At 43.7% G+C, this 21,365-nt stretch overlaps 1 protein-coding gene across 1 annotated transcript in view; it reads left to right on the top strand.

Moving 5' to 3' along the window:
- The first annotated feature begins 5,957 nt into the window (after window positions 1–5,957).
- Window positions 5,958–21,365, top strand: part of fpgs (folylpolyglutamate synthase) — a 40,788-nt gene continuing 25,380 nt past the window's right edge. The window contains exons 1-6 of the mRNA XM_084324253.1: window positions 5,958–6,053; window positions 8,940–9,068; window positions 10,016–10,069; window positions 11,595–11,659; window positions 15,530–15,644; window positions 20,868–20,945. Coding sequence (XP_084180379.1) covers window positions 6,042–6,053; window positions 8,940–9,068; window positions 10,016–10,069; window positions 11,595–11,659; window positions 15,530–15,644; window positions 20,868–20,945 — 453 coding nt within the window. The 5' untranslated portion in view covers window positions 5,958–6,041. The remainder of the gene's footprint in view (window positions 6,054–8,939; window positions 9,069–10,015; window positions 10,070–11,594; window positions 11,660–15,529; window positions 15,645–20,867; window positions 20,946–21,365) is intronic.

Here is a 21,365-nt window from a genome sequence, read left to right on the forward strand (position 1 = left end):
GTTTTTAGCGCCTTTGAGGTGCTTTGGTACCATGAGGTGCAAGCATAGTCGTAGTACCCCTGAATGAGTGCTCCTGCCAGAGTCTTCAGGGTATTCTTGTTTACCAGAGAGGAGATCCGGTACAAGAATCGAGTTCGTTGGTTGACTTTTTTTATTACATTGGATGCCATTTTGTCACAGGAGAGATTAGCCTCTAGGATGGAACCCAGGTAGGTAATTTCATCTTTCCTTGTGACAATATTGTCACCCACTGTAACTGAGAAGCCGTCGGTCTTGCTGAGTTTGTTATTTGAACCGAAGAGAATGGACTCTGTTTTGCCCATGTGTAATGATAGTTTGTTATCAGCGAGCCATATGCAGATTCTGCCTAGTTCCGAGCTGAGGGTTTTTTCAACCTGTAACTTGTTCTTGTCAGAGACCAGCAGGGCTGAGTCGTCCGCAAACAGGAACAAGTTGCAGTCACAAGCTGACGACATGTCATTTGCATAAATTAGGAACAGTAGCGGTCCTAGTATGCTTCCTTGTGGAACACCACAGCTCACTGTGAGGGGGGGGGATAGGGTACCGTTTACCTCCACCATCTGTTCCCTCCCCTCAAGGTAGGATTGGCGCTGATGATGGCGCTGCTCCGACCGGCTGCCTCTCTGTTCGCTCCGTCGAGACTGTGTTTACTTTTGTTAATATTTATAGTTTTTAGAGTTTTGTTCGTACCAACTGTTGGTGCATTTAATGTATATGACCGTCAGTCACTCATAGACATTGGATTACGGGAAACTTATCAACTGGATTACTCACTGGATCAGCTTTCCGAACCGCATCAATGGCCTGAAGAAATTCTCCGGAGATCAGGACCAGATCCTTTGTTCCTAGACCCCAGGAACAGAGGAACCAGACGGCGAGGGAAGAGGGCTGGGATCCGTAACAGGCTGAGATCCAGACGCCACCGTACACCACTGCCCAGTATATTGCTAGCCAATGTACAATCAATTGACAATAAACTGGATGACATCCGAGCAAGGATTCAATATCAAAGAGACGTTAGGGACTGCAACGTCCTCTGCTTCACCGAGACGTGGTTGACGCCGGACGTCCCAGACCACGCAATTCAACCGGCTGATCACTTCTTTATCCATCGCAAGGATCGGACATCATCAGAGTCCGGTAAACAACGTGGAGGAGGTATTGCCTTCATGTTTAACAAAAATTGGAGCGACCCAACTAACGTGAAGGAATTATCCAACCACTGCTCCCCAGAACTGGAATATATAACCATCAAGTGTCGTCCTTTCTTCCTCCCGAGGGAGTTAACGGCGATCGTCCTGGTCGGAGTGTATATTCCACCGCAAGCCAGCAACAAGGTTGCGCTCTCCAGACTACACGACGAGGTAAATAGAATCCAAGTGGCGAATGTTAACGCCGCCATTTTAGTTCTGGGAGATTTCAATAGCGCCAATCTGAGAAAGGTATTGCCTGACTTCTATCAGCATGTGACTTGCAACACCAGAGGCGGTAACATCCTAGATCACTGTTACACGCAATTTAAAGGTGGCTACAAGGCTCATTCTGATAGTGGCTTTGGTAAGTCAGATCACGCATCCATTTTTCTTTCACCAAAGTACAGACAGAGAATTAAAAGTACTCCCGTAGTCTCGCGAGAGGTGCAGAAATGGGATGTGACGTCAGAGGAGACGATCCGGTCAGTGTTTCACCACACAGACTGGATTGTGTTCCGCGACACAGATAACATTAATGCCTACACGGAGACAGTGCTGGACTATGTTTGTACTAGGGTGAAAGAAACAATCCCCACTACCAAAATGAAAGTTTACCCAAATCAAAAACCCTGGGTAGACAAATCCGTCCGTGAAGCTCTGAGAGAGCGCACCAAAGCATACAACGACGGCCTAGAGGCAGGCAACATGAATGACCACAAGGTGGCGCGATACAACGTAAGGAGGACAGTGTCAGAGGCCAAACGACGCTACAGGGATAAAATTGAACTCCAGTTTGAACAAGCTGACTCTAGAGCTATGTGGCAGGGGCTCAAAACGATGACAGACTACAAAGGCGCCTCCCTCAAACTGAACAGTGACATCTCCTTAGCAAATGACCTCAATACCTTCTATGCGAGGTTTGATGCTGGTAATAACAACACCAGCTCACAAGCCTCGGCAATGGGGGGGGGGGGGGTCGGCTGCTGATGGAGGCGCAGTGTTCAGGGTAACAGAGCATGAGGTGAGGCGGACCTTTAAAAAAGTGAATATCAGGAAGGCAGCAGGTCCAGACGGCATCCCCGGCCGCGTCCTAAAAGTCTGTGCCGACCAACTGGCCCCAGTATTCACTGACATATTTAACCTGTCCTTAGAACAGGCTGTCATCCCCACCTGCCTGAAGAAGTCCACTATTATCCCTGTACCCAAAAAATCCAAGCCTGCTTGCCTCAACGACTACCGCCCTGTAGCTCTCACCTCCATAGCCATGAAGTGCTTCGAGAAGCTAGTAAAGGGCTACATCTGCTCCTCCCTCCCCATCAACATGGACCCCCTGCAATTTGCATACCGCCCCAACAGGTCCACGGAGGACGCCATATCCCATGTGCTGCACACAGCAGCATCACACCTGGACAAGAGGCAGGGGAACTATGTGAGAATGCTATTCATCGACTACAGCTCGGCATTCAATACCATAGTCCCCTCCATACTCATAGCCAAGCTCAGGGACCTGGGCTTGGGCTATGACCTCTGCCAGTGGGTCTTGGACTTCCTGACTGGCAGACCCCAGGTGGTGAGAGCAGGCAACTGCACCTCCTCATCCATCACCCTCAACATAGGGGCCCCCCAGGGCTGTGTTCTGAGTCCCCTCCTCTACTCCCTGTACACACACGACTGTGTGGCTCAGCGGAGTAGCAATACAATCGTCAAATTTGCTGACGACACAGTGGTGGTGGGCCTGATCTCTGCCAACGACGAGAGGGCCTACCTGGAAGAGGTCAAGGTCCTGGCGGGATGGTGCCAGGAAAACAGCCTCTCCCTGAACGTCAGCAAAACAAAGGAGATGATTGTGGACTTCAGGAGGTCGGGGGTCAAGGACTACAGCCCCCTCAGCATCGACGGGGCACCGGTTGAGAGAGTCAACAGCTTTAAGTACCTCGGAGCCTACATATCCGAGGACTTGACATGGACCACACACATTAACAGTGTTGTGAAGAAGGCACGACAACGCCTCTACTTCCTCAGGCGCCTAAGGAAGTTCCAAGTCAGCCAGAAGATCCTTAAGAACTTCTACTCATGTACAATAGAGAGCATCTTGACCGGCAACATCACCTCCTGGTTTGGGAATAGCACTGCACAAGACCAAAGCAGACTACAAAGAGTGACACGTTCAGCCGAACGCACAATTGGAGGGGGGCTCCCCACCCTCCAGAACATTTACTACAAGCGTTGCAAGGGCAAGGCTAAGAGAATCATTAAAGACTCCAGTCACCCGAACAACTGCCTCTTTGAACTGCTGCGGTCAGGCAAGCGATACAGGAGTCTCAAGGCGAGCACAGAAAGACTCAGAAGAAGCTTCTATCCCCAGGCCATCAGGCTGCTAAACAAACAATGAATGAACACTACACAACAACAACCACCAAACGCACATAGCACACACATCCACACGCACACACTCACTTTAAACAAACACACTGTAGCACCCACTCCACACACTTATAGCACACACCCACTTTAAACAAACACACTGTAGCACCCACTCCCCACACTTTATATTTATGGATGAAGGATTGCACTACAACTCGTACACCTTACTGTAAATTGTACCTAAAATTGTACCTCATCCCATTTCTGCTTTGCACTAGATAGTACTGTACATTAGTACACTGCATAGTATTGTGTATTGTATATTATATGGTAACTCAGAACATTGTACATATGTCTATACCGAACACTGTGACCTCATTTTCTTCTTCTAAATTCATGCTATATTATGTTATTATGTTATTTGATACTATCTTGTCTAGCACAGTCTCTGGAGCGTAACAGTAAGAAGCATTTTGTATGAAAGTATTCTGTACTTCTGTATGACAACTATTAAAGAACTTGAACTTGAACTTGAGGATTGCATCCAGCTCACTGATAGACTATCAAAACCAATTGCTTTTAGCTTGTCAATCAGAATGGAGTGATTGACCGTGTCAAAGGCCTTTTGTAGGTCCAGCATGACCATGCCGCAGTATTTGCCTGCGTCCACCTCTTGTTTGATGTGGTCATTCAAATAGAGAAGGCATGTGTCAGTGGAGTGGGATGTTCTGAAGCCAGATTGGAATTCGTAGATTAGATTTTTTTCCGCTAGGTACTTTTCGACCTGTTCGTAGACTATTTTTTCCATGACTTTCGAGATGGAGGTGAGAATAGAAACAGGGCGGTAGTTGCCTGGGTCTAATTTGCTGCCCTTTTTGTGCAGAGGGGTCACCCTCGCAATTTTGAAGTCCTTGGGGACGTGTCCCTGTTTTATGGAGAGGTTTATTATGTGTGTGATGATTGGGGTGATGGCGGCTGCTGAGTCTCTGAGGAATTTGGAGGGGATGTTGTCATGGCCAGTGGCCTTGTTAGGTTGGAGGGCGCTCAGTTTATTGAGTACCTCATCTGTTGTTACCATTTCCAGCTTGAAGTCGTCCTTGGGGACCCCTAGGTTTTTGTAGTAAGCTACTATGTGTTCTACCCCATAAAGCCCTGAGTGGGAGGGTAGTTTGTTTACCAGTGTTGTGGCTATGTTTGTGAAGAAAATGTTTAAGTAATTGGCTACATCCAGCTTGTCTGTGATGAGCGTGTTGTCCGTTTTTATGTTTATGTTTGAGAATCTGGTTTTAAGTTTTTTACTGCATCCTAGTTGATTATTGAGTAATTTCCAAAGTTCACGTGGTTTGTTTTTGTTTTCCTCAGTTTTGTCATTGATGAAATTCTTTTTTGCAGTTTTGATCATGGAGTTTACGTCGTTTCTTAGTCTGTTTCTTTCTAGTTTGAGTTCAGTCACGTGGGCTTGGAGTTCACTGCTCGTGCTTTTAGTAAGCTTTGACTGACTTTTACGAAACTCAGAGCATTTTTTGTCTCTGGTTTTCATAGCGGCCAGTAGAAGGTGTAGCCTAGGTCTACACCTTCTAAACCAGTAGATAGGTTGGAGTAGCCTAGTCCTACACCTTCTAAACCAGTAGATAGGTTGGAGTAGCCTAGGTCAGTAGATAGGTTGGAGTAGCCTAGGCCTACACCTTCTAAACCAGTAGATGGCAGTGATGTCAACAATCTAGGCCTACACCTTCAATCTAAACCAATAGGTGGCAGTACTGTCAACAATCTGTAGGAGACGGCAGTATTACACACGTGAGCAACAGTCCTGACTTTCATAACTTTCTTTTTTTCTATGCCAACTTGACAAATTCACGTGGGTAAGACTGGTTCTCTTGTGGCTTGTGAATCCTTGTTGAATGTTGAATCCTTTATATTGTACAGACTTCAACCGATTAGGCCTTCAGCTCTTTAATCGTTTATTTATTTGTTTACCTTATTGATAAAATGAGTGATTGAATGGAGTAATAAATATGAATAAAATCATATGACGGTTATGCTTCTGCTAACACAACTCGAGAGCCGAGTTTAGGTTTCCACGCTGTGCTCCTGTGCTCACGTTGAGTAGGGTACATCTGCAGAGCCGCAAGCCCAACGTCTGGGCGGGGCTTCGTGGCTTGTACTCGGTTTGAGGCGGGTCTTCGGGGCTCTGCAGATATACCCTACTCGCTCCTGTGCTCACGTTCACCGGGTGCGTGGTGTGACGTCACGACGTACGTTTATGACAGGTTCGCCCAAATTTGGCCGTGGCTTCCTCCTCCGCTGCACGAGCCTGTGATGATGGTGCGCCTCTCCCGCGTATGGCTGCGGGCTCCTCCCGCACTTGCCGCGCAACTCCGCCATCAGGAGTGGACCAGGGCCAACTTTACCACATTGTCATTCAAATATTCCAGCACAAAAGCAGCGCCACAGCTTCCCGGAATGGAGTATCAGGTAACATGTTTTATACTTTCAATTAAGACCGCTAGCTGCTGCTGTGCAAAACCTAGCCTGTATGCTAGTAGCGAGGTGGGCTATAGCGTAGTGATGATGCTAATGTGAAGTTTTACGATGGGGCGCATCACTTCTTCAATTAGCGATTGTGATTGTAATCGTGATGTCTTTGGACTTACTACTAACGTGCTCCCCATGTTTAACTTAGTCGTGTCGTTTGTTCATCGCAGCAACGTTAAGTGAGCTAAGCTATTGCATCAGCTCTATTGGTTTATCTCTGAACTTCATAGCGTACTTAAAAACGTACTTAAAAACGAAAGTGCCAACAGCATGATGATATACGTTAGAGACGTCACTGCAGGTGAACGTGAATTGTATTCAAACTGGGATAGGAGATCCCAGTTTCCCCACACCCCCCCCCCTTGGGGGACCCTGATGTAAACAAGACGAAAGTCTTTCTCTGGTCTGCATCCCCTTAACAATTGTATGTATTGAGCTGTACTGTACTGTACCCATTCTGCAATCTGTTAATAAAGTTTTCAATCAATCAATCAATGGCACTAAGATCAACTGAGTCAAGGGGCTAAGATCCTGTGAGTGTTTAGATGCTTTTGGGACTCTGGACACTGACCTGTATTATGGACGACCTTTGCTTTACATTTGGCTTAGCGACTATATGGCTACAAGATAGATGTTCCACTTCAGCCTGGCAGAGCAGGTTTGATTTTTGAACTAGTGACTAAGATGAGACCTGCACTGAATGAATGAATGAATGAAAACTTTATTTAACAGATTGCAGAATGGGTACAATACAGTACGGCTCAATACATACAATTGTTAAGGGGATGCAGACCTGAGAAAGACGTTTGTCTTGTTTCCATCAGGGTCCCCCATTTTCAATTCATATAGACATATATGACATACATGACATACAGATAGTCAGTACTGCTACATCTATACATTTATGACATACCAGATTTGCAAATACAGTACTTTTTGTGATACAGAAGGAGTCAAGAAAAGGGAGTATATACATTTGACGTAGAAACTGTACATTGGAGGAGGTTGGGTGGGGGGGGTTGGGTACATTGGGATATTGACAACCATACTGGGTAATTTACATTGGAGGTGGTTGGGGGGGGGGGGGGGGGGGCGGGGGGCACACTGTATAAACAAGTAACACTGTACATTGAGGGGGGGGGGGGAGGAGACACTGTACAAACAAACACAATTGTACATTGAACTATTGACAACCATACTAGGTAAATGACTGTACATTGGAGGGGGTTGGGTTAGGATATTTACAGGGGCCAGTGTTGAATTGCAGTCTCCCGTAGGTGTCCCTTGAGAGAGGTTTTGAAAGTGGGTAGTGATCCACATTCCTTTACTGCACTACATTCACAGTGGAGCTTGGTTAAGATAAGATGACTCACTGCTGAGTGCTGACTCTCTTAATATCTTGTTACTGAAAATGCATGTAACCGACAACATGATAACCGTCGTTACAGCGTGTGCATGTAAACAACAATATGGTAATGGTTACAGTTTATGCATGTAAACAACAATATGGTAACAGTACAGTGTATGCATGTAAACAACATGGTAACAGTTACAGCTTAACCTAGCCATATTTTCAGAAAATTCGCCTAAAAGTACATACCCAAGTAAATGGAAGATTGCTCCACTTCTACCAGGGTAATTTTTTTTGCATGTTCTTGGTATCTAGGGACGTCTATGGACCTCAGGGAATGTATTCCCAGTGTCATAAATAGTGTGTCTGTTACTATGCTTGAGTAAATTGTAATGAACCAAAGGAGAATATCAACTATTATTATAATTTTTTTTCATCTTTGGCGGTGAATAACACCATGCTAACATTGACCAGACGTGAACATTTCAGATTCATTCAGCACTTTCTTGAGATCAAGTGTACTAAAAATCTAAGCAAATGAATAAAGGGCAGATTATTTACAGGGTTTTTTGTAGATGCATTAATGAATCTTTCCATCCAGACACATGCAATTTGAAATATTAATATAGAATATCAGGCCTATAAATGACCTTATTATGGCCAAGTCATACATCTATGGATCGGGCCAAATCTCCTCTTTTGAATGGCGGCGTTAAATCTGGATTTAGTACCACCAGGCGCCTGTTACAGTGCAGCAAAGACCATGAATGAAATCTACTGTAAGTAGTTACTTTTGTATATTGTGCATAGCTCCGCCGTTTTCACCAGATTGCGACGCGTTCACAGAAAGGTAAAGAAACAATATATGTTGCATTTTATGGCAACGTTCAGGTTTATTCGTCCTGTGCGATATAATCATGAAAATAACGTCAATATTCTTTTTCACATGAGCTGGCTGCAGCTTTGACAGAGGCTGGTGTGAGCTGGGTAGTGTAGTTTTATGAAAATTCGATGTCCATCGAAAGCCCTGGGTCTCCTCCTTCTTACGACTACTGCAACGATTTCATGACGGTGTCATTTCCTTGCGTCTAAATCATCCGGTTTCCGATAGATGCAATGCGCAGAGATTTTTATAAACTCATGTTTCCCTAATAACACTTAAAATCATTGTTAAACAAACGTAGTGCTGAAAATATACACGCTGTTTTGATAGGGTTAGGGTCTTCTTTACTCTTGGCTGCATTTGAAAAAGAAACGCAACGTTAATTCATATGGACTGTATTGATCTATTTATGACATCTCATGACATCTCAACCCGGTACCGGGCTTAAGGGGTTAATTGATGTATCTATCTTTAATGTATTTTCATATGATGGTACTTGACACGAAACAGTGACACTTTCTAGTGCCAAACCGTGTCTGTTGCTGTCATGTAGTTTGATGTCCCTAATCATTCTACTCATTTTCTGACACAGGATGCAGTGTGCACTCTTAACACTCTACAGACCAACGCCGGCGCCCTGGAGCAGGTGCGTCGAGAGCGGGGGCACCCTAAACTCCAGCTCCAGGCGATGACGGGCTTCCTTGAGCGGTCCGGTCTGAAGGTAAGTCGGACAGTAACGGGAAAAGAGTACCTAAAGCCTGACACAGATTAGTATTGATCTTTTGCCTCATTGTGTCGCGTGCATCAGACTACACTAGTGGGAACCATTTGTGGTGACATCTGTGGCTACAGAAGTCAGTCTCTCTGTTTATATTTCTAACTCCCATCAAAACAAACTTGCACAGATGAACTTCTTGCTTTAGGAAGTGGGCAAATATACCAAACGTTACTTTATAATGCTGATATTGGCATTTCAAAGTGTGGACAGTTTTTAGCAGTGCACTCTGGGTGCCACCGCTAATAAATAACGTGAGACTAAAAAGTATAATTCTGGTCATTTCCAACCTTGAACCATAGTTTTCTACCGTCTGGCATCATACCAATTGATTCTGACCAAAGTCATTCATTGGATGACTGTCCCGTTTGAGCAAGTTGATTTTCTGGGGGCTCAAATTGGCTGCAGATATCCGAGCTGCTGTTCAATCAAACTGCAAAAGAAGTTACCACAAACAAAAATATGTCCTTTCATAGTTCAAAAGGCTGTTGGGCTTCCTTTTCATGGTTGCCAGTGACGCATTGTATTACATCCAGGAAAGCTTGCATCACTCATTTCTGGTCCAAGTGTGAATATTTTGATCAGACCCAATCTGGTATGATGCCTAGTTTAACCCTCTAAAGCAGAGTGTCGTGCCCACGGCCCATGGTAAACAGTTCCAAAGACATTACATATCTTTGGAACCGTTTATGATAAAGACTCTCTTTAAATTGTATCTGAATCGGGAGATTCTCTTCTATCTGTCAGAATTGGAAGTATGAGACCTTTTAACTATATTCAAGGATTACATTTCTTATGCAAAATCTAATTGATGGAAGATCTGCATACTGTTGAATATTGTAGCGGGTGGAGTTGCTCTGGTCCTCCTCACTCATCTGTTGTTTGTTTCACAGGTTGAGCAGCTGGACCATCTCAATATCATTCACGTCACCGGAACAAAGGGCAAGGTGGGTGTGTGTGTGTTGTTGTATTAGCAATGTTTGAAGTGAGCTTGCATTGTGCAAACAAACCATGGCAAACAGATGTTGTGCAAACAGATGTGCAACCAACATTTTGACAAGACACTTTGTGATTGTGGAACTGTTAGAGCAGTTGGATGCATCGTTTTTAAAGGACCATAACAGTCTTTTATTTGTGGATTCTACGTCATTCTTGCCTTGATGTAAAAAATCAAGGTGCCCTTCTTTTTTTCATGTTTTACCATTACTGAAATATTTGGTAGTTATTTTTTGCAGATTCACCACTGCCATTATGGAATGTTATGACGAAACCTTACAGCATATTTGAAAATGTGTTTTAAACACCACATAAATGAAGAAAATCGCCACATTTGATTAAAGTGGTGACTTTCATGGGTTTATGCTGTGTTTAAAGGAATACTCTCAACATTATGGCAAATGCGTTTACCGTCTTCTCCAGAGTCGGACAAGAAGATGGATCCAATTTTCTCTCTGTGCGTTCAATAGAAAGCTATCCAGCTGTAAAGGTACTAGCCTAGTTTAGCACCAATGAATGGAATCGGATATGGACCAGCTAGCCTAGCTGTTGAAAAACACCTCTCTTAGATTTTTTTTGTATCCACTTTTTCAATTTTTTTCTCCCATCCCAATTTCGTATTGCCAATTCTCCCCTCCCCTGTCTTGAACATTGCTAGACTATGTCTCCCACTGGTCGGCTGTAGGGAGGATAGAAGCCTTGCATCACGTGTCCCCTCCGGTACACGAGGAGGCAGCCTGTCGCATCTTTTCACCAGACCGCGAGGACTCTCAGTGGCGAGGAGTAACGCGTGGGAGGCTCACGCTGCCCCCGATACTTCCTGTCTCTGCTGTACAGGCGTCACCCAACCAACCTGTAGGAGTCGCTGTCCACAACGTCCAATCCCCACCCATCAACTTTACACCCGCTACCTCTGCTAATTGAGATAGTATGACGACTGGTCCAAGCCGCAGGCAATGCTGACTCGGGGAGTCGAGACCGGAGTCTCTTGCATTGGTGACGAGCGCAATCTCCGCTACGCCACCCAGCCACACTTCCTCTCCTAGAGTTTTAAGCTAGGCTAGTGATCCGTTTTGTGCTAAGCTAGGAAATTGGTATCTTATCTTCCTACAGTATGTGACTCTGGAGAAAATGGTAAGCGCATTTCCCATAATGTTGGTGTTTCTTTTTTGACCCATTGAAACCGGGAAACACATTTGTGTGTATATTATGCAGGCTATATAATGCATTCTTAGCAGGCGTTTTAGGTCTAAATGCATTAAGACACATTTACACATGCAATGGAAGCCAGTGGCAGTGGTGAAGCAGAAAATAACTTCACTTCAAAACTTTTCAGTGAATGGTAAAACATTATGATAAAAAGAAGCGCACCTTCATTTTTGTATCGAGGCAAGAATGACCCACATGTCAAAAAGACTGCTATGGTCCTTTTTAAGGCGACACCTAAATATTTGTTTTGAATCTCAAACTTTTCAGGGGTCAACGTGTGCTTTCACTGAGCGCATTTTGAGAGGCTACGGCTTTCGGACGGGATTTTACAGGTAAATCTCTAAAACCAGACTAATGTTGCATTAGTTCGGGTACAGAGACCCACTAATATTATTGCCCACCACACACTAGGGATGGGTATTGGTTATCCATAACTCGACTACTCGCCGTTTCAACTGAACTCGAGGGTATTACATTTAAAAAAGAAATTAATTTAATAATTATTTTTATAAATGCATCCACAAAGTGCTTCTTTTTGCCACTGAACCAAAAATCTCGCTCTGAAATCCCTCAAGGCATGAGTTGTTGCAAGAAGATGGAAACACTGGAAGCTGTGGCGCATGAGTGTAGCGAGTATTCTATGGATAGTAGGCTAACGTTACTAAAAGTTTGCATTGGAATACACCCCACTTTTATCTAAAAGATAAAAACAGCAGTTTGTGTATTTTTCAAATAGTGCCAACATGATGTTGCATTTGTAGACTATTGACACGGAAGAAATATTCTGTTCAATGCTGCGGGTAATGTAATTATTACAAATGGTAACTGACTGTTTTGACTGACAATATGCATTAAGCATCGGGTAAATTGCTGTGCATTGTTATTACTGCAGCCGTGCTCTTTTAACGTCTCAAGCCCTAGCCATATTTTCAGAAAATCAGCGGGAGGGGAGTGATTTGGTAAAAAAGTTATTCGGTTGTGGGCGGGTTCTGGGATCACGTGGAGTGTGTTATGAGAAATAACAACGTCTGAAACAAGTGTTTCAGCCAATCCGAATCAAGAAAGTTGCATGCCATTATTGTATAAAAAAAGATCTAAACAAATGAATGAAGGGCAGAGGATTTACAGGGTTTTTTGTAGATGCAGTACTGAATTTTGTCATCCGGACACATTATTGACCTTATTATGGCCAAGTCACACATCTATGGGTCGTGCTAAATCTCCCCTTTCCAATGGCAGAGTTCAATCTGGATTTAGTATCACCAGGCGCCCCTGACGGGGCAGCAAAAACCGTGAATAAAATCTACTGTAAGTACAGTTACTTTATTATTATTATTATTTTTTATCCACTTTTTCTCCTGTTTTTTTCTCATCCCAATTTTAGTCGTGCCAATTCCCCTTTCCCCTGTCTTGATCATTGCTTGCATGTGCCCCCCACTGGTCGGTTGTAGGGATGGCTGAAAAATCTATCGCATGTCCCCTCCCGATACATGCAGTCAGCCAGCCACCTCTTTTCACCTGCCAGCGCGGACTCTCATTGGCGAGGTGTAACGCGTGGGAGGCTCAAGCCGGAGGCAACGCTGACAGTCGGATTCGATACCAGTGTCTCACGCGTTGGTGACGAGCGCTTAGACCGCTGCGCCACCCAGCCGCCTGTACAGTTACTTTTTTATAATGTAAATACCTCTGCCATTTTTCATCAGATTGCAACGTGTTTTTTTTTTTTGCTAGATGTTCACAGAAAGGTAAAGAAACTAACTTCGTTCTATTTCATGGTAATAACGTTCAGGTTTGTTCCCGACAATGTGAGATATGATCCCGAAAATCACACACACAAAAAAAATGCTTCATTCTGGAAGTCAGATGATTGACAGGGGCTGGCGTGAGCTGGGAAGTGTAGTTTTATGAAATTCCAAAGTCCATCGAAAGCCCTGGGTCTTCCCGTTCATAGGACTCCACACACGTATGACGGCTTGCTTTACTTCCGCCTAAATCCTCCACTTTCCGGGGCGCCCGAGTGGCGCACTGCATACAGCACTACGGTGCAACACGGCCGACCCGGGTTCGACTCCCAGACCCGGTGATCTTTGCCGAATGTCTTCCCTGGTCTATCTCCCATTCCTCCTCTCTCTCTCTCTCTCTCTCTCTCTCTCTCTATCGGACTGCCCGGTAGCAAAAATCAATAAAAACCTACAAAAACATAACTTGTCCGAAAGGACAAGTAACATTTAAATCCTCCACTTTCCGATGCAATGCGCAGATATTTTTATAGGCTCATATTTCACTGATGACACATCAGGCTTAAGGGGTTACGATGCGTTCGAAAAGTAGATTTCCCTAAACAAGTAATCAAGCACTACTTGAGTAATTCATACTCGATCTGGGAAAACATTACTCTTGCCCATCCCTAATACACACCAGTTAAGCAGTGAGTTAAGCAGCCCACGTGGTCTTCTGTGTGATGAGATCTTTTGTTATGCTTCCAGGAGAAGACATGTGCCACGTGCATGTTGTAATTCATTACAGTTACAATGTAGGCTTTCAAATGATGTGTCAATGTGTCATACATCATGAAAATAGTTGAAGAATATATGCTTATTTGAATCTAGTTAAGTCTCAGAGCAGAGAAAAACAGAAGATCCAATCTAAAGTTTGGCTGCATTTTTAACACTTTGGCACTCGGGTACTAGGTGTCACACACTTTTTTAAATGAAAGCTTTTACTATTTAGAGATATTACTATAACTGTTAGCTGTTACAGTAAATATGTTCTTAAACATTCAAACTGATAATATGGAAAACGGAAAAAACATTTCATAAATGTTCTCGTGATCTGACTTCCAGACATGAGTCTGTTTATGGGCATTGATTAAATCAACTAATCAACCAGTCCTCTGACTATTAATCAACCAGCCCTAGTTTATATACATCTCCATGTCTCACTCTCACAGATTAACCTGTATATCTGCATAAATATTGGTCCTCCATTCAGGAGCCATGCGAATAAAAGCTAAAGCAACCAAGTCACCTTCCAATACTGCAACTCGTGTTTGTTATTGTGGGGATGTGAACTGACCAGTGATTGTGTTATTTTTAGAAGTGGGGGAGCATGGAATGACATACACACACATTACACCGCTGTAACTGGCCTACCTTACCTGGCCTACTTCACTACTTCATTCATCTACTTGTATCCAATCAGAATAGCACAGTCTCATATATTGGGCATAATGTCCACATGGTTCACACTGAGGGAAGCTGTTTCTGGACCACAGTGTTGGGTCACTAACTAATGGATACTAGACTCTTCCATGTGTGCCACTAGTGGAAGCAGTTGGCTTGTATCCCTGTGAAGTTGGGATAAGAGCTGATCACACTTATTGTAAACGGCGGAAAATGCTAACACGTGTCGTGTCAACCCCAAACACATAATACTCGTAGAATAGGAGCTAATGGTGCATGTGAACCTATTCCGTCTTTGGCTTTTCCCTCGTCCACTTGGCAGTGAACAAGCTGCCTTGTGTGCTGGAGGGGGGTTTCTCGGATAGTAACTGCTCCACATGTTTTTGCAGTCAGGCTGAAGTAATCATTCCCTCTTTGGACTTTGACCCATATACACGGGCCTGAATATTAGCGTGCTACCTTAGTTCATACGACCATAAGAGGGTTTTTCCCTTTTTTTAATGGCAATAAGTGGTAATCACTCTTTCCTTTTGTTTGTTTTGTTAACGCATGATATATTGGCAGATTCATAGGGTATAGGGATGTACCAGTGTCGGGTCTGATGTTGTGCTCATGTACTCGTAAAACTACTGCTACATTACTACTCAGTTTGTTCAGGAAAACAGCCAACTTAGAATGTCAGCGTCATGTTGTATATTTACTTTGTTAAGAGTCAGAAAGTGAGCAACATTGATGAAAATAAAACATGTTTTCAAAGTCGATGTTGGAACTATAATGGTTTGAACCCTTTCACTACCACACTACCCTTTCACTGCCACACGACAAAGGGTTAACCCTTTCACTACCACACTACAGAAGGTTAACCTTTCACTACCACACTACAATAACCTTCTGTAGTGTGGTAGTGAAAGGGTTAAACCGGTCCCTTTTCATGAGCAGTGGATTATGTATACATGTGTTTTTCTGTGTATGTTATATTATACGCCTCTCACATACTAACATACTCGGCCTTGATTGCAGCTCACCACATCTGGTACAAGTAAGAGAGAGGATCCGGATCAACGGACAACCCATCGGAAAAGAGCTCTTTACTAAATACTTCTGGCAGGTTTATGGACAACTGGATGAAACTAAGGTAGGACTACAGGTTTCAACCAGTTTTAAAAGGTCACCATTTAAGTTTAACTACATGTTTTATTATGTTTACCTCTGATGTGAATTGGGGATGGGTGTGAGTAATCGATTACTTGTGTACTTGCCCTTTCAACTGAACTCTGTGGTTTTTGAGGGTGCTCTGTTTTATTTTTTGATTTGGACCAGAAATCGAACTCTGAAATCCTGCAAAGTGAAACACTGGAAGCTGTGGAGCATGAGAGCGTAAAGGATGATATTGAATAGTGCGCTTGTTGCAGCTAAAAGTTTGTTGCGTTGGACTACAGCTAGCTTAGCGTTATCTAAAAGATAAAAACCGGTTTGTGTTTGTGCATTTCCAAATTGTGCCAACATGTAGCCCAGTTTGCATAGCGTTCATAGACTATTTATAAGGAAATCCTATCCTAGCCTACTGCAAACGGAGTGGAGGTAATGTAATGGGACCACGTCTCTTTGTTCCTCTTACCCAAGGACACCCCACTCGGCAAACGTGTGAAGCCCTCAGTTAGAACAGTAAAAATATTGCCTCAGGGGACAGACTCTGAGCTGCAGCACCGGTTTCAACACACGGACTGCAGTACGTTTGCCACACCGGCCACCCTGGACTCCCACACTTTGACTCCTACACCTCCTCCATTGTTGATTACATCAACTCCAACATTGAAGGTGTCGCCACTCGCCACCCTTAAACAGATGACTGTATTCCCCAATCAGAAGCCATGGATGAACAGAGAGGTCTAACTACATAAAGGCATGTGACATGCAGGCCTACTACTGAAGCCTGAATAGGGGAATCAAGTGGGCCAAGCATAGCTACAAGCTAAGGGTTGAAGAGCACTTTAACAACTCTGACGCATGTGGCAGCCTGGCAGGGCATCCAGTCCATCACAGACCATAAACCCACCAACATCTATAAATCCCCCAACCACTGACCCCTCCCTCCCTGATGAGCTCAATAACCTTTATGCCCGCTTTGACGAGGACAACCAGGAGGCGCCCACCAATGCTGCCCTCCCTGCCAATTTCCACCCTTCACCCACTCCCCCACTGACCAGGGCTGTACGCTAAGCTTTTTCACTAGGGGCACACTTGCCCCTAAATGAGAAATTTAGGGGCAAAAAATATTTTTTAGGGGCACATTTTTAAATAACAATTGTACCATTATTTATATCGATTGTTTTTTATTTAAAAAAAATTATTTTATATAAATCTTTTTTAATAAAATATATATATTATATAATCATACTTGTAGTTGTATTATCTGCGAGACATCGCCACCACGCAACAAGTCAAAATGCTCGCTATATGCAACCAGCTCCACTGTCTGTGTGTACTGAGTAGCCTCCAGCTACGGCCAGGATTCTCCGGAGCTGCAGCTGGACCCTATACTGTAGCCTCCAGCTACGGCCAGGATTCTCCGGCGCTGCAGCTGGACCCTATTGACTATATTCAGCGTGCCCTCAGCTCGAATACGCATCGACTCAGTGTTATAAGACATTGATATCAGGAGCTATCTGAACTATTTAGTTTAATGGGACGTTTCGTTTTGAACAGTTAGGGTTGGGTACCGTTCACATTTGAACCAGTACCTGGGGATCGATAATGGTATACGACGACAGGGCTTGAGACTAACACCGTCCCGTCGTCCCGGGGGAAATAAAATATGTATTTGGGATGAAGAAAAATCCTCCACGGGGCCGGGACACAGTCCGGACGAAGAGGATTTATTTTCCCCCACTTGGAAAATGTCAACTGCGCCGACTGTCAGTGCGCATATCACTGTCAAACGGTGCCTGTCTTCCGAGTGCTCGCTTTAGTTGACAGTGGCACGAGACCACTGCACGAGACCCGCGGAAATATCAGAATGTTTAATAGAATGTTTAATAAAAGTTCTCGTGGTTCCGGCCATCCTCTAGCCATCCTCTCAGTCAAGGGAGCACTCTCAAACATGCTGCACTATTTGAAGTGTATAACGTTAAACAGAGCAGAAGAAGATGGAATAACAGACACAGACTGACCAACAGGGAACTGCATCCAACCCTAGTACAAAGGCAGGTCTGCGGTGGTGGCTACTGCCACTGCTGGCTCAATGTTCTCGACGGTCACATTTTCATTCGACGGCTCACTAGGAGGTGGAACGCGTCGAAAATATGAAGCAATACTAACTTTACTTTTCTTCATAGGCATAGCTAAATCAGACAGTCAGCCAGTCTATCAGAGTGCTCAATCGATTTTCCCCACTCTCATACCTGAGTGCTCAGCTCGCGTGAGTGGCGTCATCACACGGCTTGGATAATTTAGGAGCGAAATGCGAATGCAAGGCTTGAAATCCCTACTCGCAAGCCCGCCCCCAAATATTATTTACCAATCGCAACGGCCAATTAAAGGGGCAATTTGCGACGAGCTCGTCGCACTGTACAGCCCTGCTGACGTGTGTACCGCACTGAGCAGGACTAATGCAGCAGCTGGCCCTGATGGCATCCTTGGCCGTGTGCTCAGGAGCTGCGCTGAGCAGCTGACTGTCTTTATACCAGTATCACTGTACATCTCTGTACATACATCTGATTAGCTTTATACCTGTATCACTGTACATGCATCCGATTAGCTTTATACCTGTATCTCTGTACATGCATCCGATTAGCTTTATACCTGTATCTCTGTACATACATCTGATTAGCTTTATACCTGTATCACTGTACATCTCTGTACATGCATCTGATTAGCTTTATACCTGTATCACTGTACATGCATCTGATTAGCTTTATACCTGTATTGCTGTACATCTCTGTACATGCATCTGATTAGCTTTATACCTGTATCACTGTACATCTCTGTACATGCATCTGATTAGCTTTATACCTGTATCACTGTACATCTCTGTACATGCATCTGATTAGCTTTATACCTGTATCACTGTACATCTCTGTACATACATCTGATTAGCTTTATACCTGTATCGCTGTACATCTCTGTACATGCATCTGATTAGCTTTATACCTGTATCACTGTACATCTCTGTACATGCATCTGATTAGCGCTACACCCAGTGGTACTCATTTATATATTTTATGCTCAGTTTAATCACCTGTACATTGTACATTACTATTGCACTTTTACTGTTACATTTGCACTCTGGTTGGATGCCAAACTTATTTTTCGTTGTACTGTACATGTGCTGTATAATGAATACATTTGAATCTAATCGAATTATAAGAAATGCTGTGCATTGTTATTGCTGCTGCCACGGTCTTTAAGATGCATTCTAAACAGATTTCCCTAAAAGGGTACTAGAGCACTACTCTAGTAATCCATGCAAGTACTTGATCTGGGAAAACATTACTCGTGCCCATCCCTAATATGGCAATGAAGAAATGGCTTCATGATCCTGGGGGGAAAGCCTCACCCTCGGCTATTCTGTGGCGTGTGTGTGTGTAAGGAAATGTCAACACGGGGCATCGAACAACTGCTAGTCATGCATTTACTACTATTGGTACAAGGGTTTAATTGATTCTTTGAACTTCATATCGGTTTAGCGTAATGCTTGTTAAGACTGCTTATCATTTCACTTGCATGTTTCCATTGAGCTGCTTTCTTGCACATGGCCTAAACTTAACCTCCTTTTTAACTGGAGTACATGACCTAAACTCAACCTCCTTTAACTGGAGTACATGGAGTACATGACCTAAACTCAACCTCCTTTAACTGGAGTACATGACTGACCTAAACTCAACCTCCTTTAACTGTAGTACATGGAGTACATGACCTAAACTCAACCTCCTTTAACTGGAGTACATGACCTAAACTCAACCTCTTTTAACTGGAGTACATGGCCTAAACTCAACCTCCTTTAACTGGAGTACATGACCTAAACTCAACCTCTTTTAACTGGAGTACATGACCTAAACTCAACCTCCTTTAACTGGAGTACATGACCTAAACTCAACCTCCTTTAACTGGAGTACATGACCTAAACTCAACCTCTTTTAACTGGAGTACATGACCTAAACTCAACCTCCTTTAACTGGAGTACATGACCTAAACTCAACCTCCTTTAACTGGAGTACATGACCTAAACTCAACCTCTTTTAACTGGAGTACATGACCTAAACTCAACCTCCTTTAACTGGAGTACATGACCTAAACTCAACCTCTTTTAACTGGAGTACATGACCTAAACTCAACCTCCTTTAACTGGAGTACATGGCCTAAACTCAACCTCCTTTAACTGGAGTACATGACCTAAACTCAACCTCCTTTAACTAGAGTACATGACCTAAACTCAACCTCTTTTAACTGGAGTACATGACCTAAACTCAACCTCCTTTAACTAGAGTACATGACCTAAACTCAACCTCCTTTTAACTGGAGTACATGACCTAAACTCAACCTCCTTTTAACTGGAGTACATGACCTAAACTCAACCTCTTTTAACTGGAGTACATGACCTAAACTCAACCTCCTTTAACTGGAGTACATGACCTAAACTCAACCTCTTTTAACTGGAGTACATGACCTAAACTCAACCTCCTTTAACTGGAGTACATGGCCTAAACTCAACCTCCTTTAACTGGAGTACATGACCTAAACTCAACCTCCTTTAACTAGAGTACATGACCTAAACTCAACCTCTTTTAACTGGAGTACATGACCTAAACTCAACCTCCTTTAACTAGAGTACATGACCTAAACTCAACCTCCTTTTAACTGGAGTACATGACCTAAACTCAACCTCCTTTTCCTTTTCCCCCCTTACTATTTATTGAAGATTTACTTTAGAACATTTCACTGAAAATGAAACGTATAAACCCACAACACTCCCCCCCCCCTCAGTCTGGTGTAGTGTTGAGCAGAGCATGTGCCTCATCAGGCTGATCACATAGTTCATATTAGTATCACTAATGGACCCTGTGGACCTGCTTTAACATTTAGTAAAAATATTGTATTTATTTATTGTTATTAAAGGGCTGTTTCTGATATTTGGACCACTGGCCCTATTAGCTACTTATATTACCAATGATGATGTTGGTCGGTAGAGTCATCAGCACAATCCATGCTCTTTCTCAAGCTCTAGCTTGTTAGCCGCAAACAAAGTCATTGGGGTCAAACTCCTGTATGTTCCAAAAGATCTGAATTATCCCTTTGAATCCTTTGCCGCCAAAGTGATCTGACGCCAGTTGAAAACACTGTAATGCTTGACTTCCACCAGGAAGCCCATGGGGGGAGCATGCCTGCTTACTTCCGTTTCCTCACCATCCTGGCCTTTCACGTTTTCCTGCAGGAAAAGGTACGTTGTCAAACTCTCTCAGTAGGAATGTACAGACTCCTCCCATTCACTCCCATTGTTCAATGGCTCGCTCCTCGTTGCAACAGCTTTTCGCTGTGCTGATGAAAGTGTGGGGGCACAACTTAGCCCATCATCAATAAACGCCTCAGATTAAACTGTCTATTGCACTGTTTATTGTACTGTAGTTATATTGTATCTGTACTCTACCTGTATTGTAGATGTACTCTAGCTGTACTGTAGCACCACATTGCACCACTTAGTGTAAACTGTAAACTCGCTCAGTAGTGTTTGCACATTATCTCTACTAGAGTCACGATGTTGACAAATTATGTCTCACAACGGAACATCTGCAATAAAAAAATATATATACATCTGCGTTTTCTTTTGGTGAAGTGCCCCTTTAAACATACATGATATCTT

Source organism: Notolepis coatsorum, assembly GCF_963971535.1.
Source record: "Notolepis coatsorum genome assembly, chromosome: 11".
NCBI lineage: Eukaryota > Metazoa > Chordata > Actinopteri > Aulopiformes > Paralepididae > Notolepis > Notolepis coatsorum.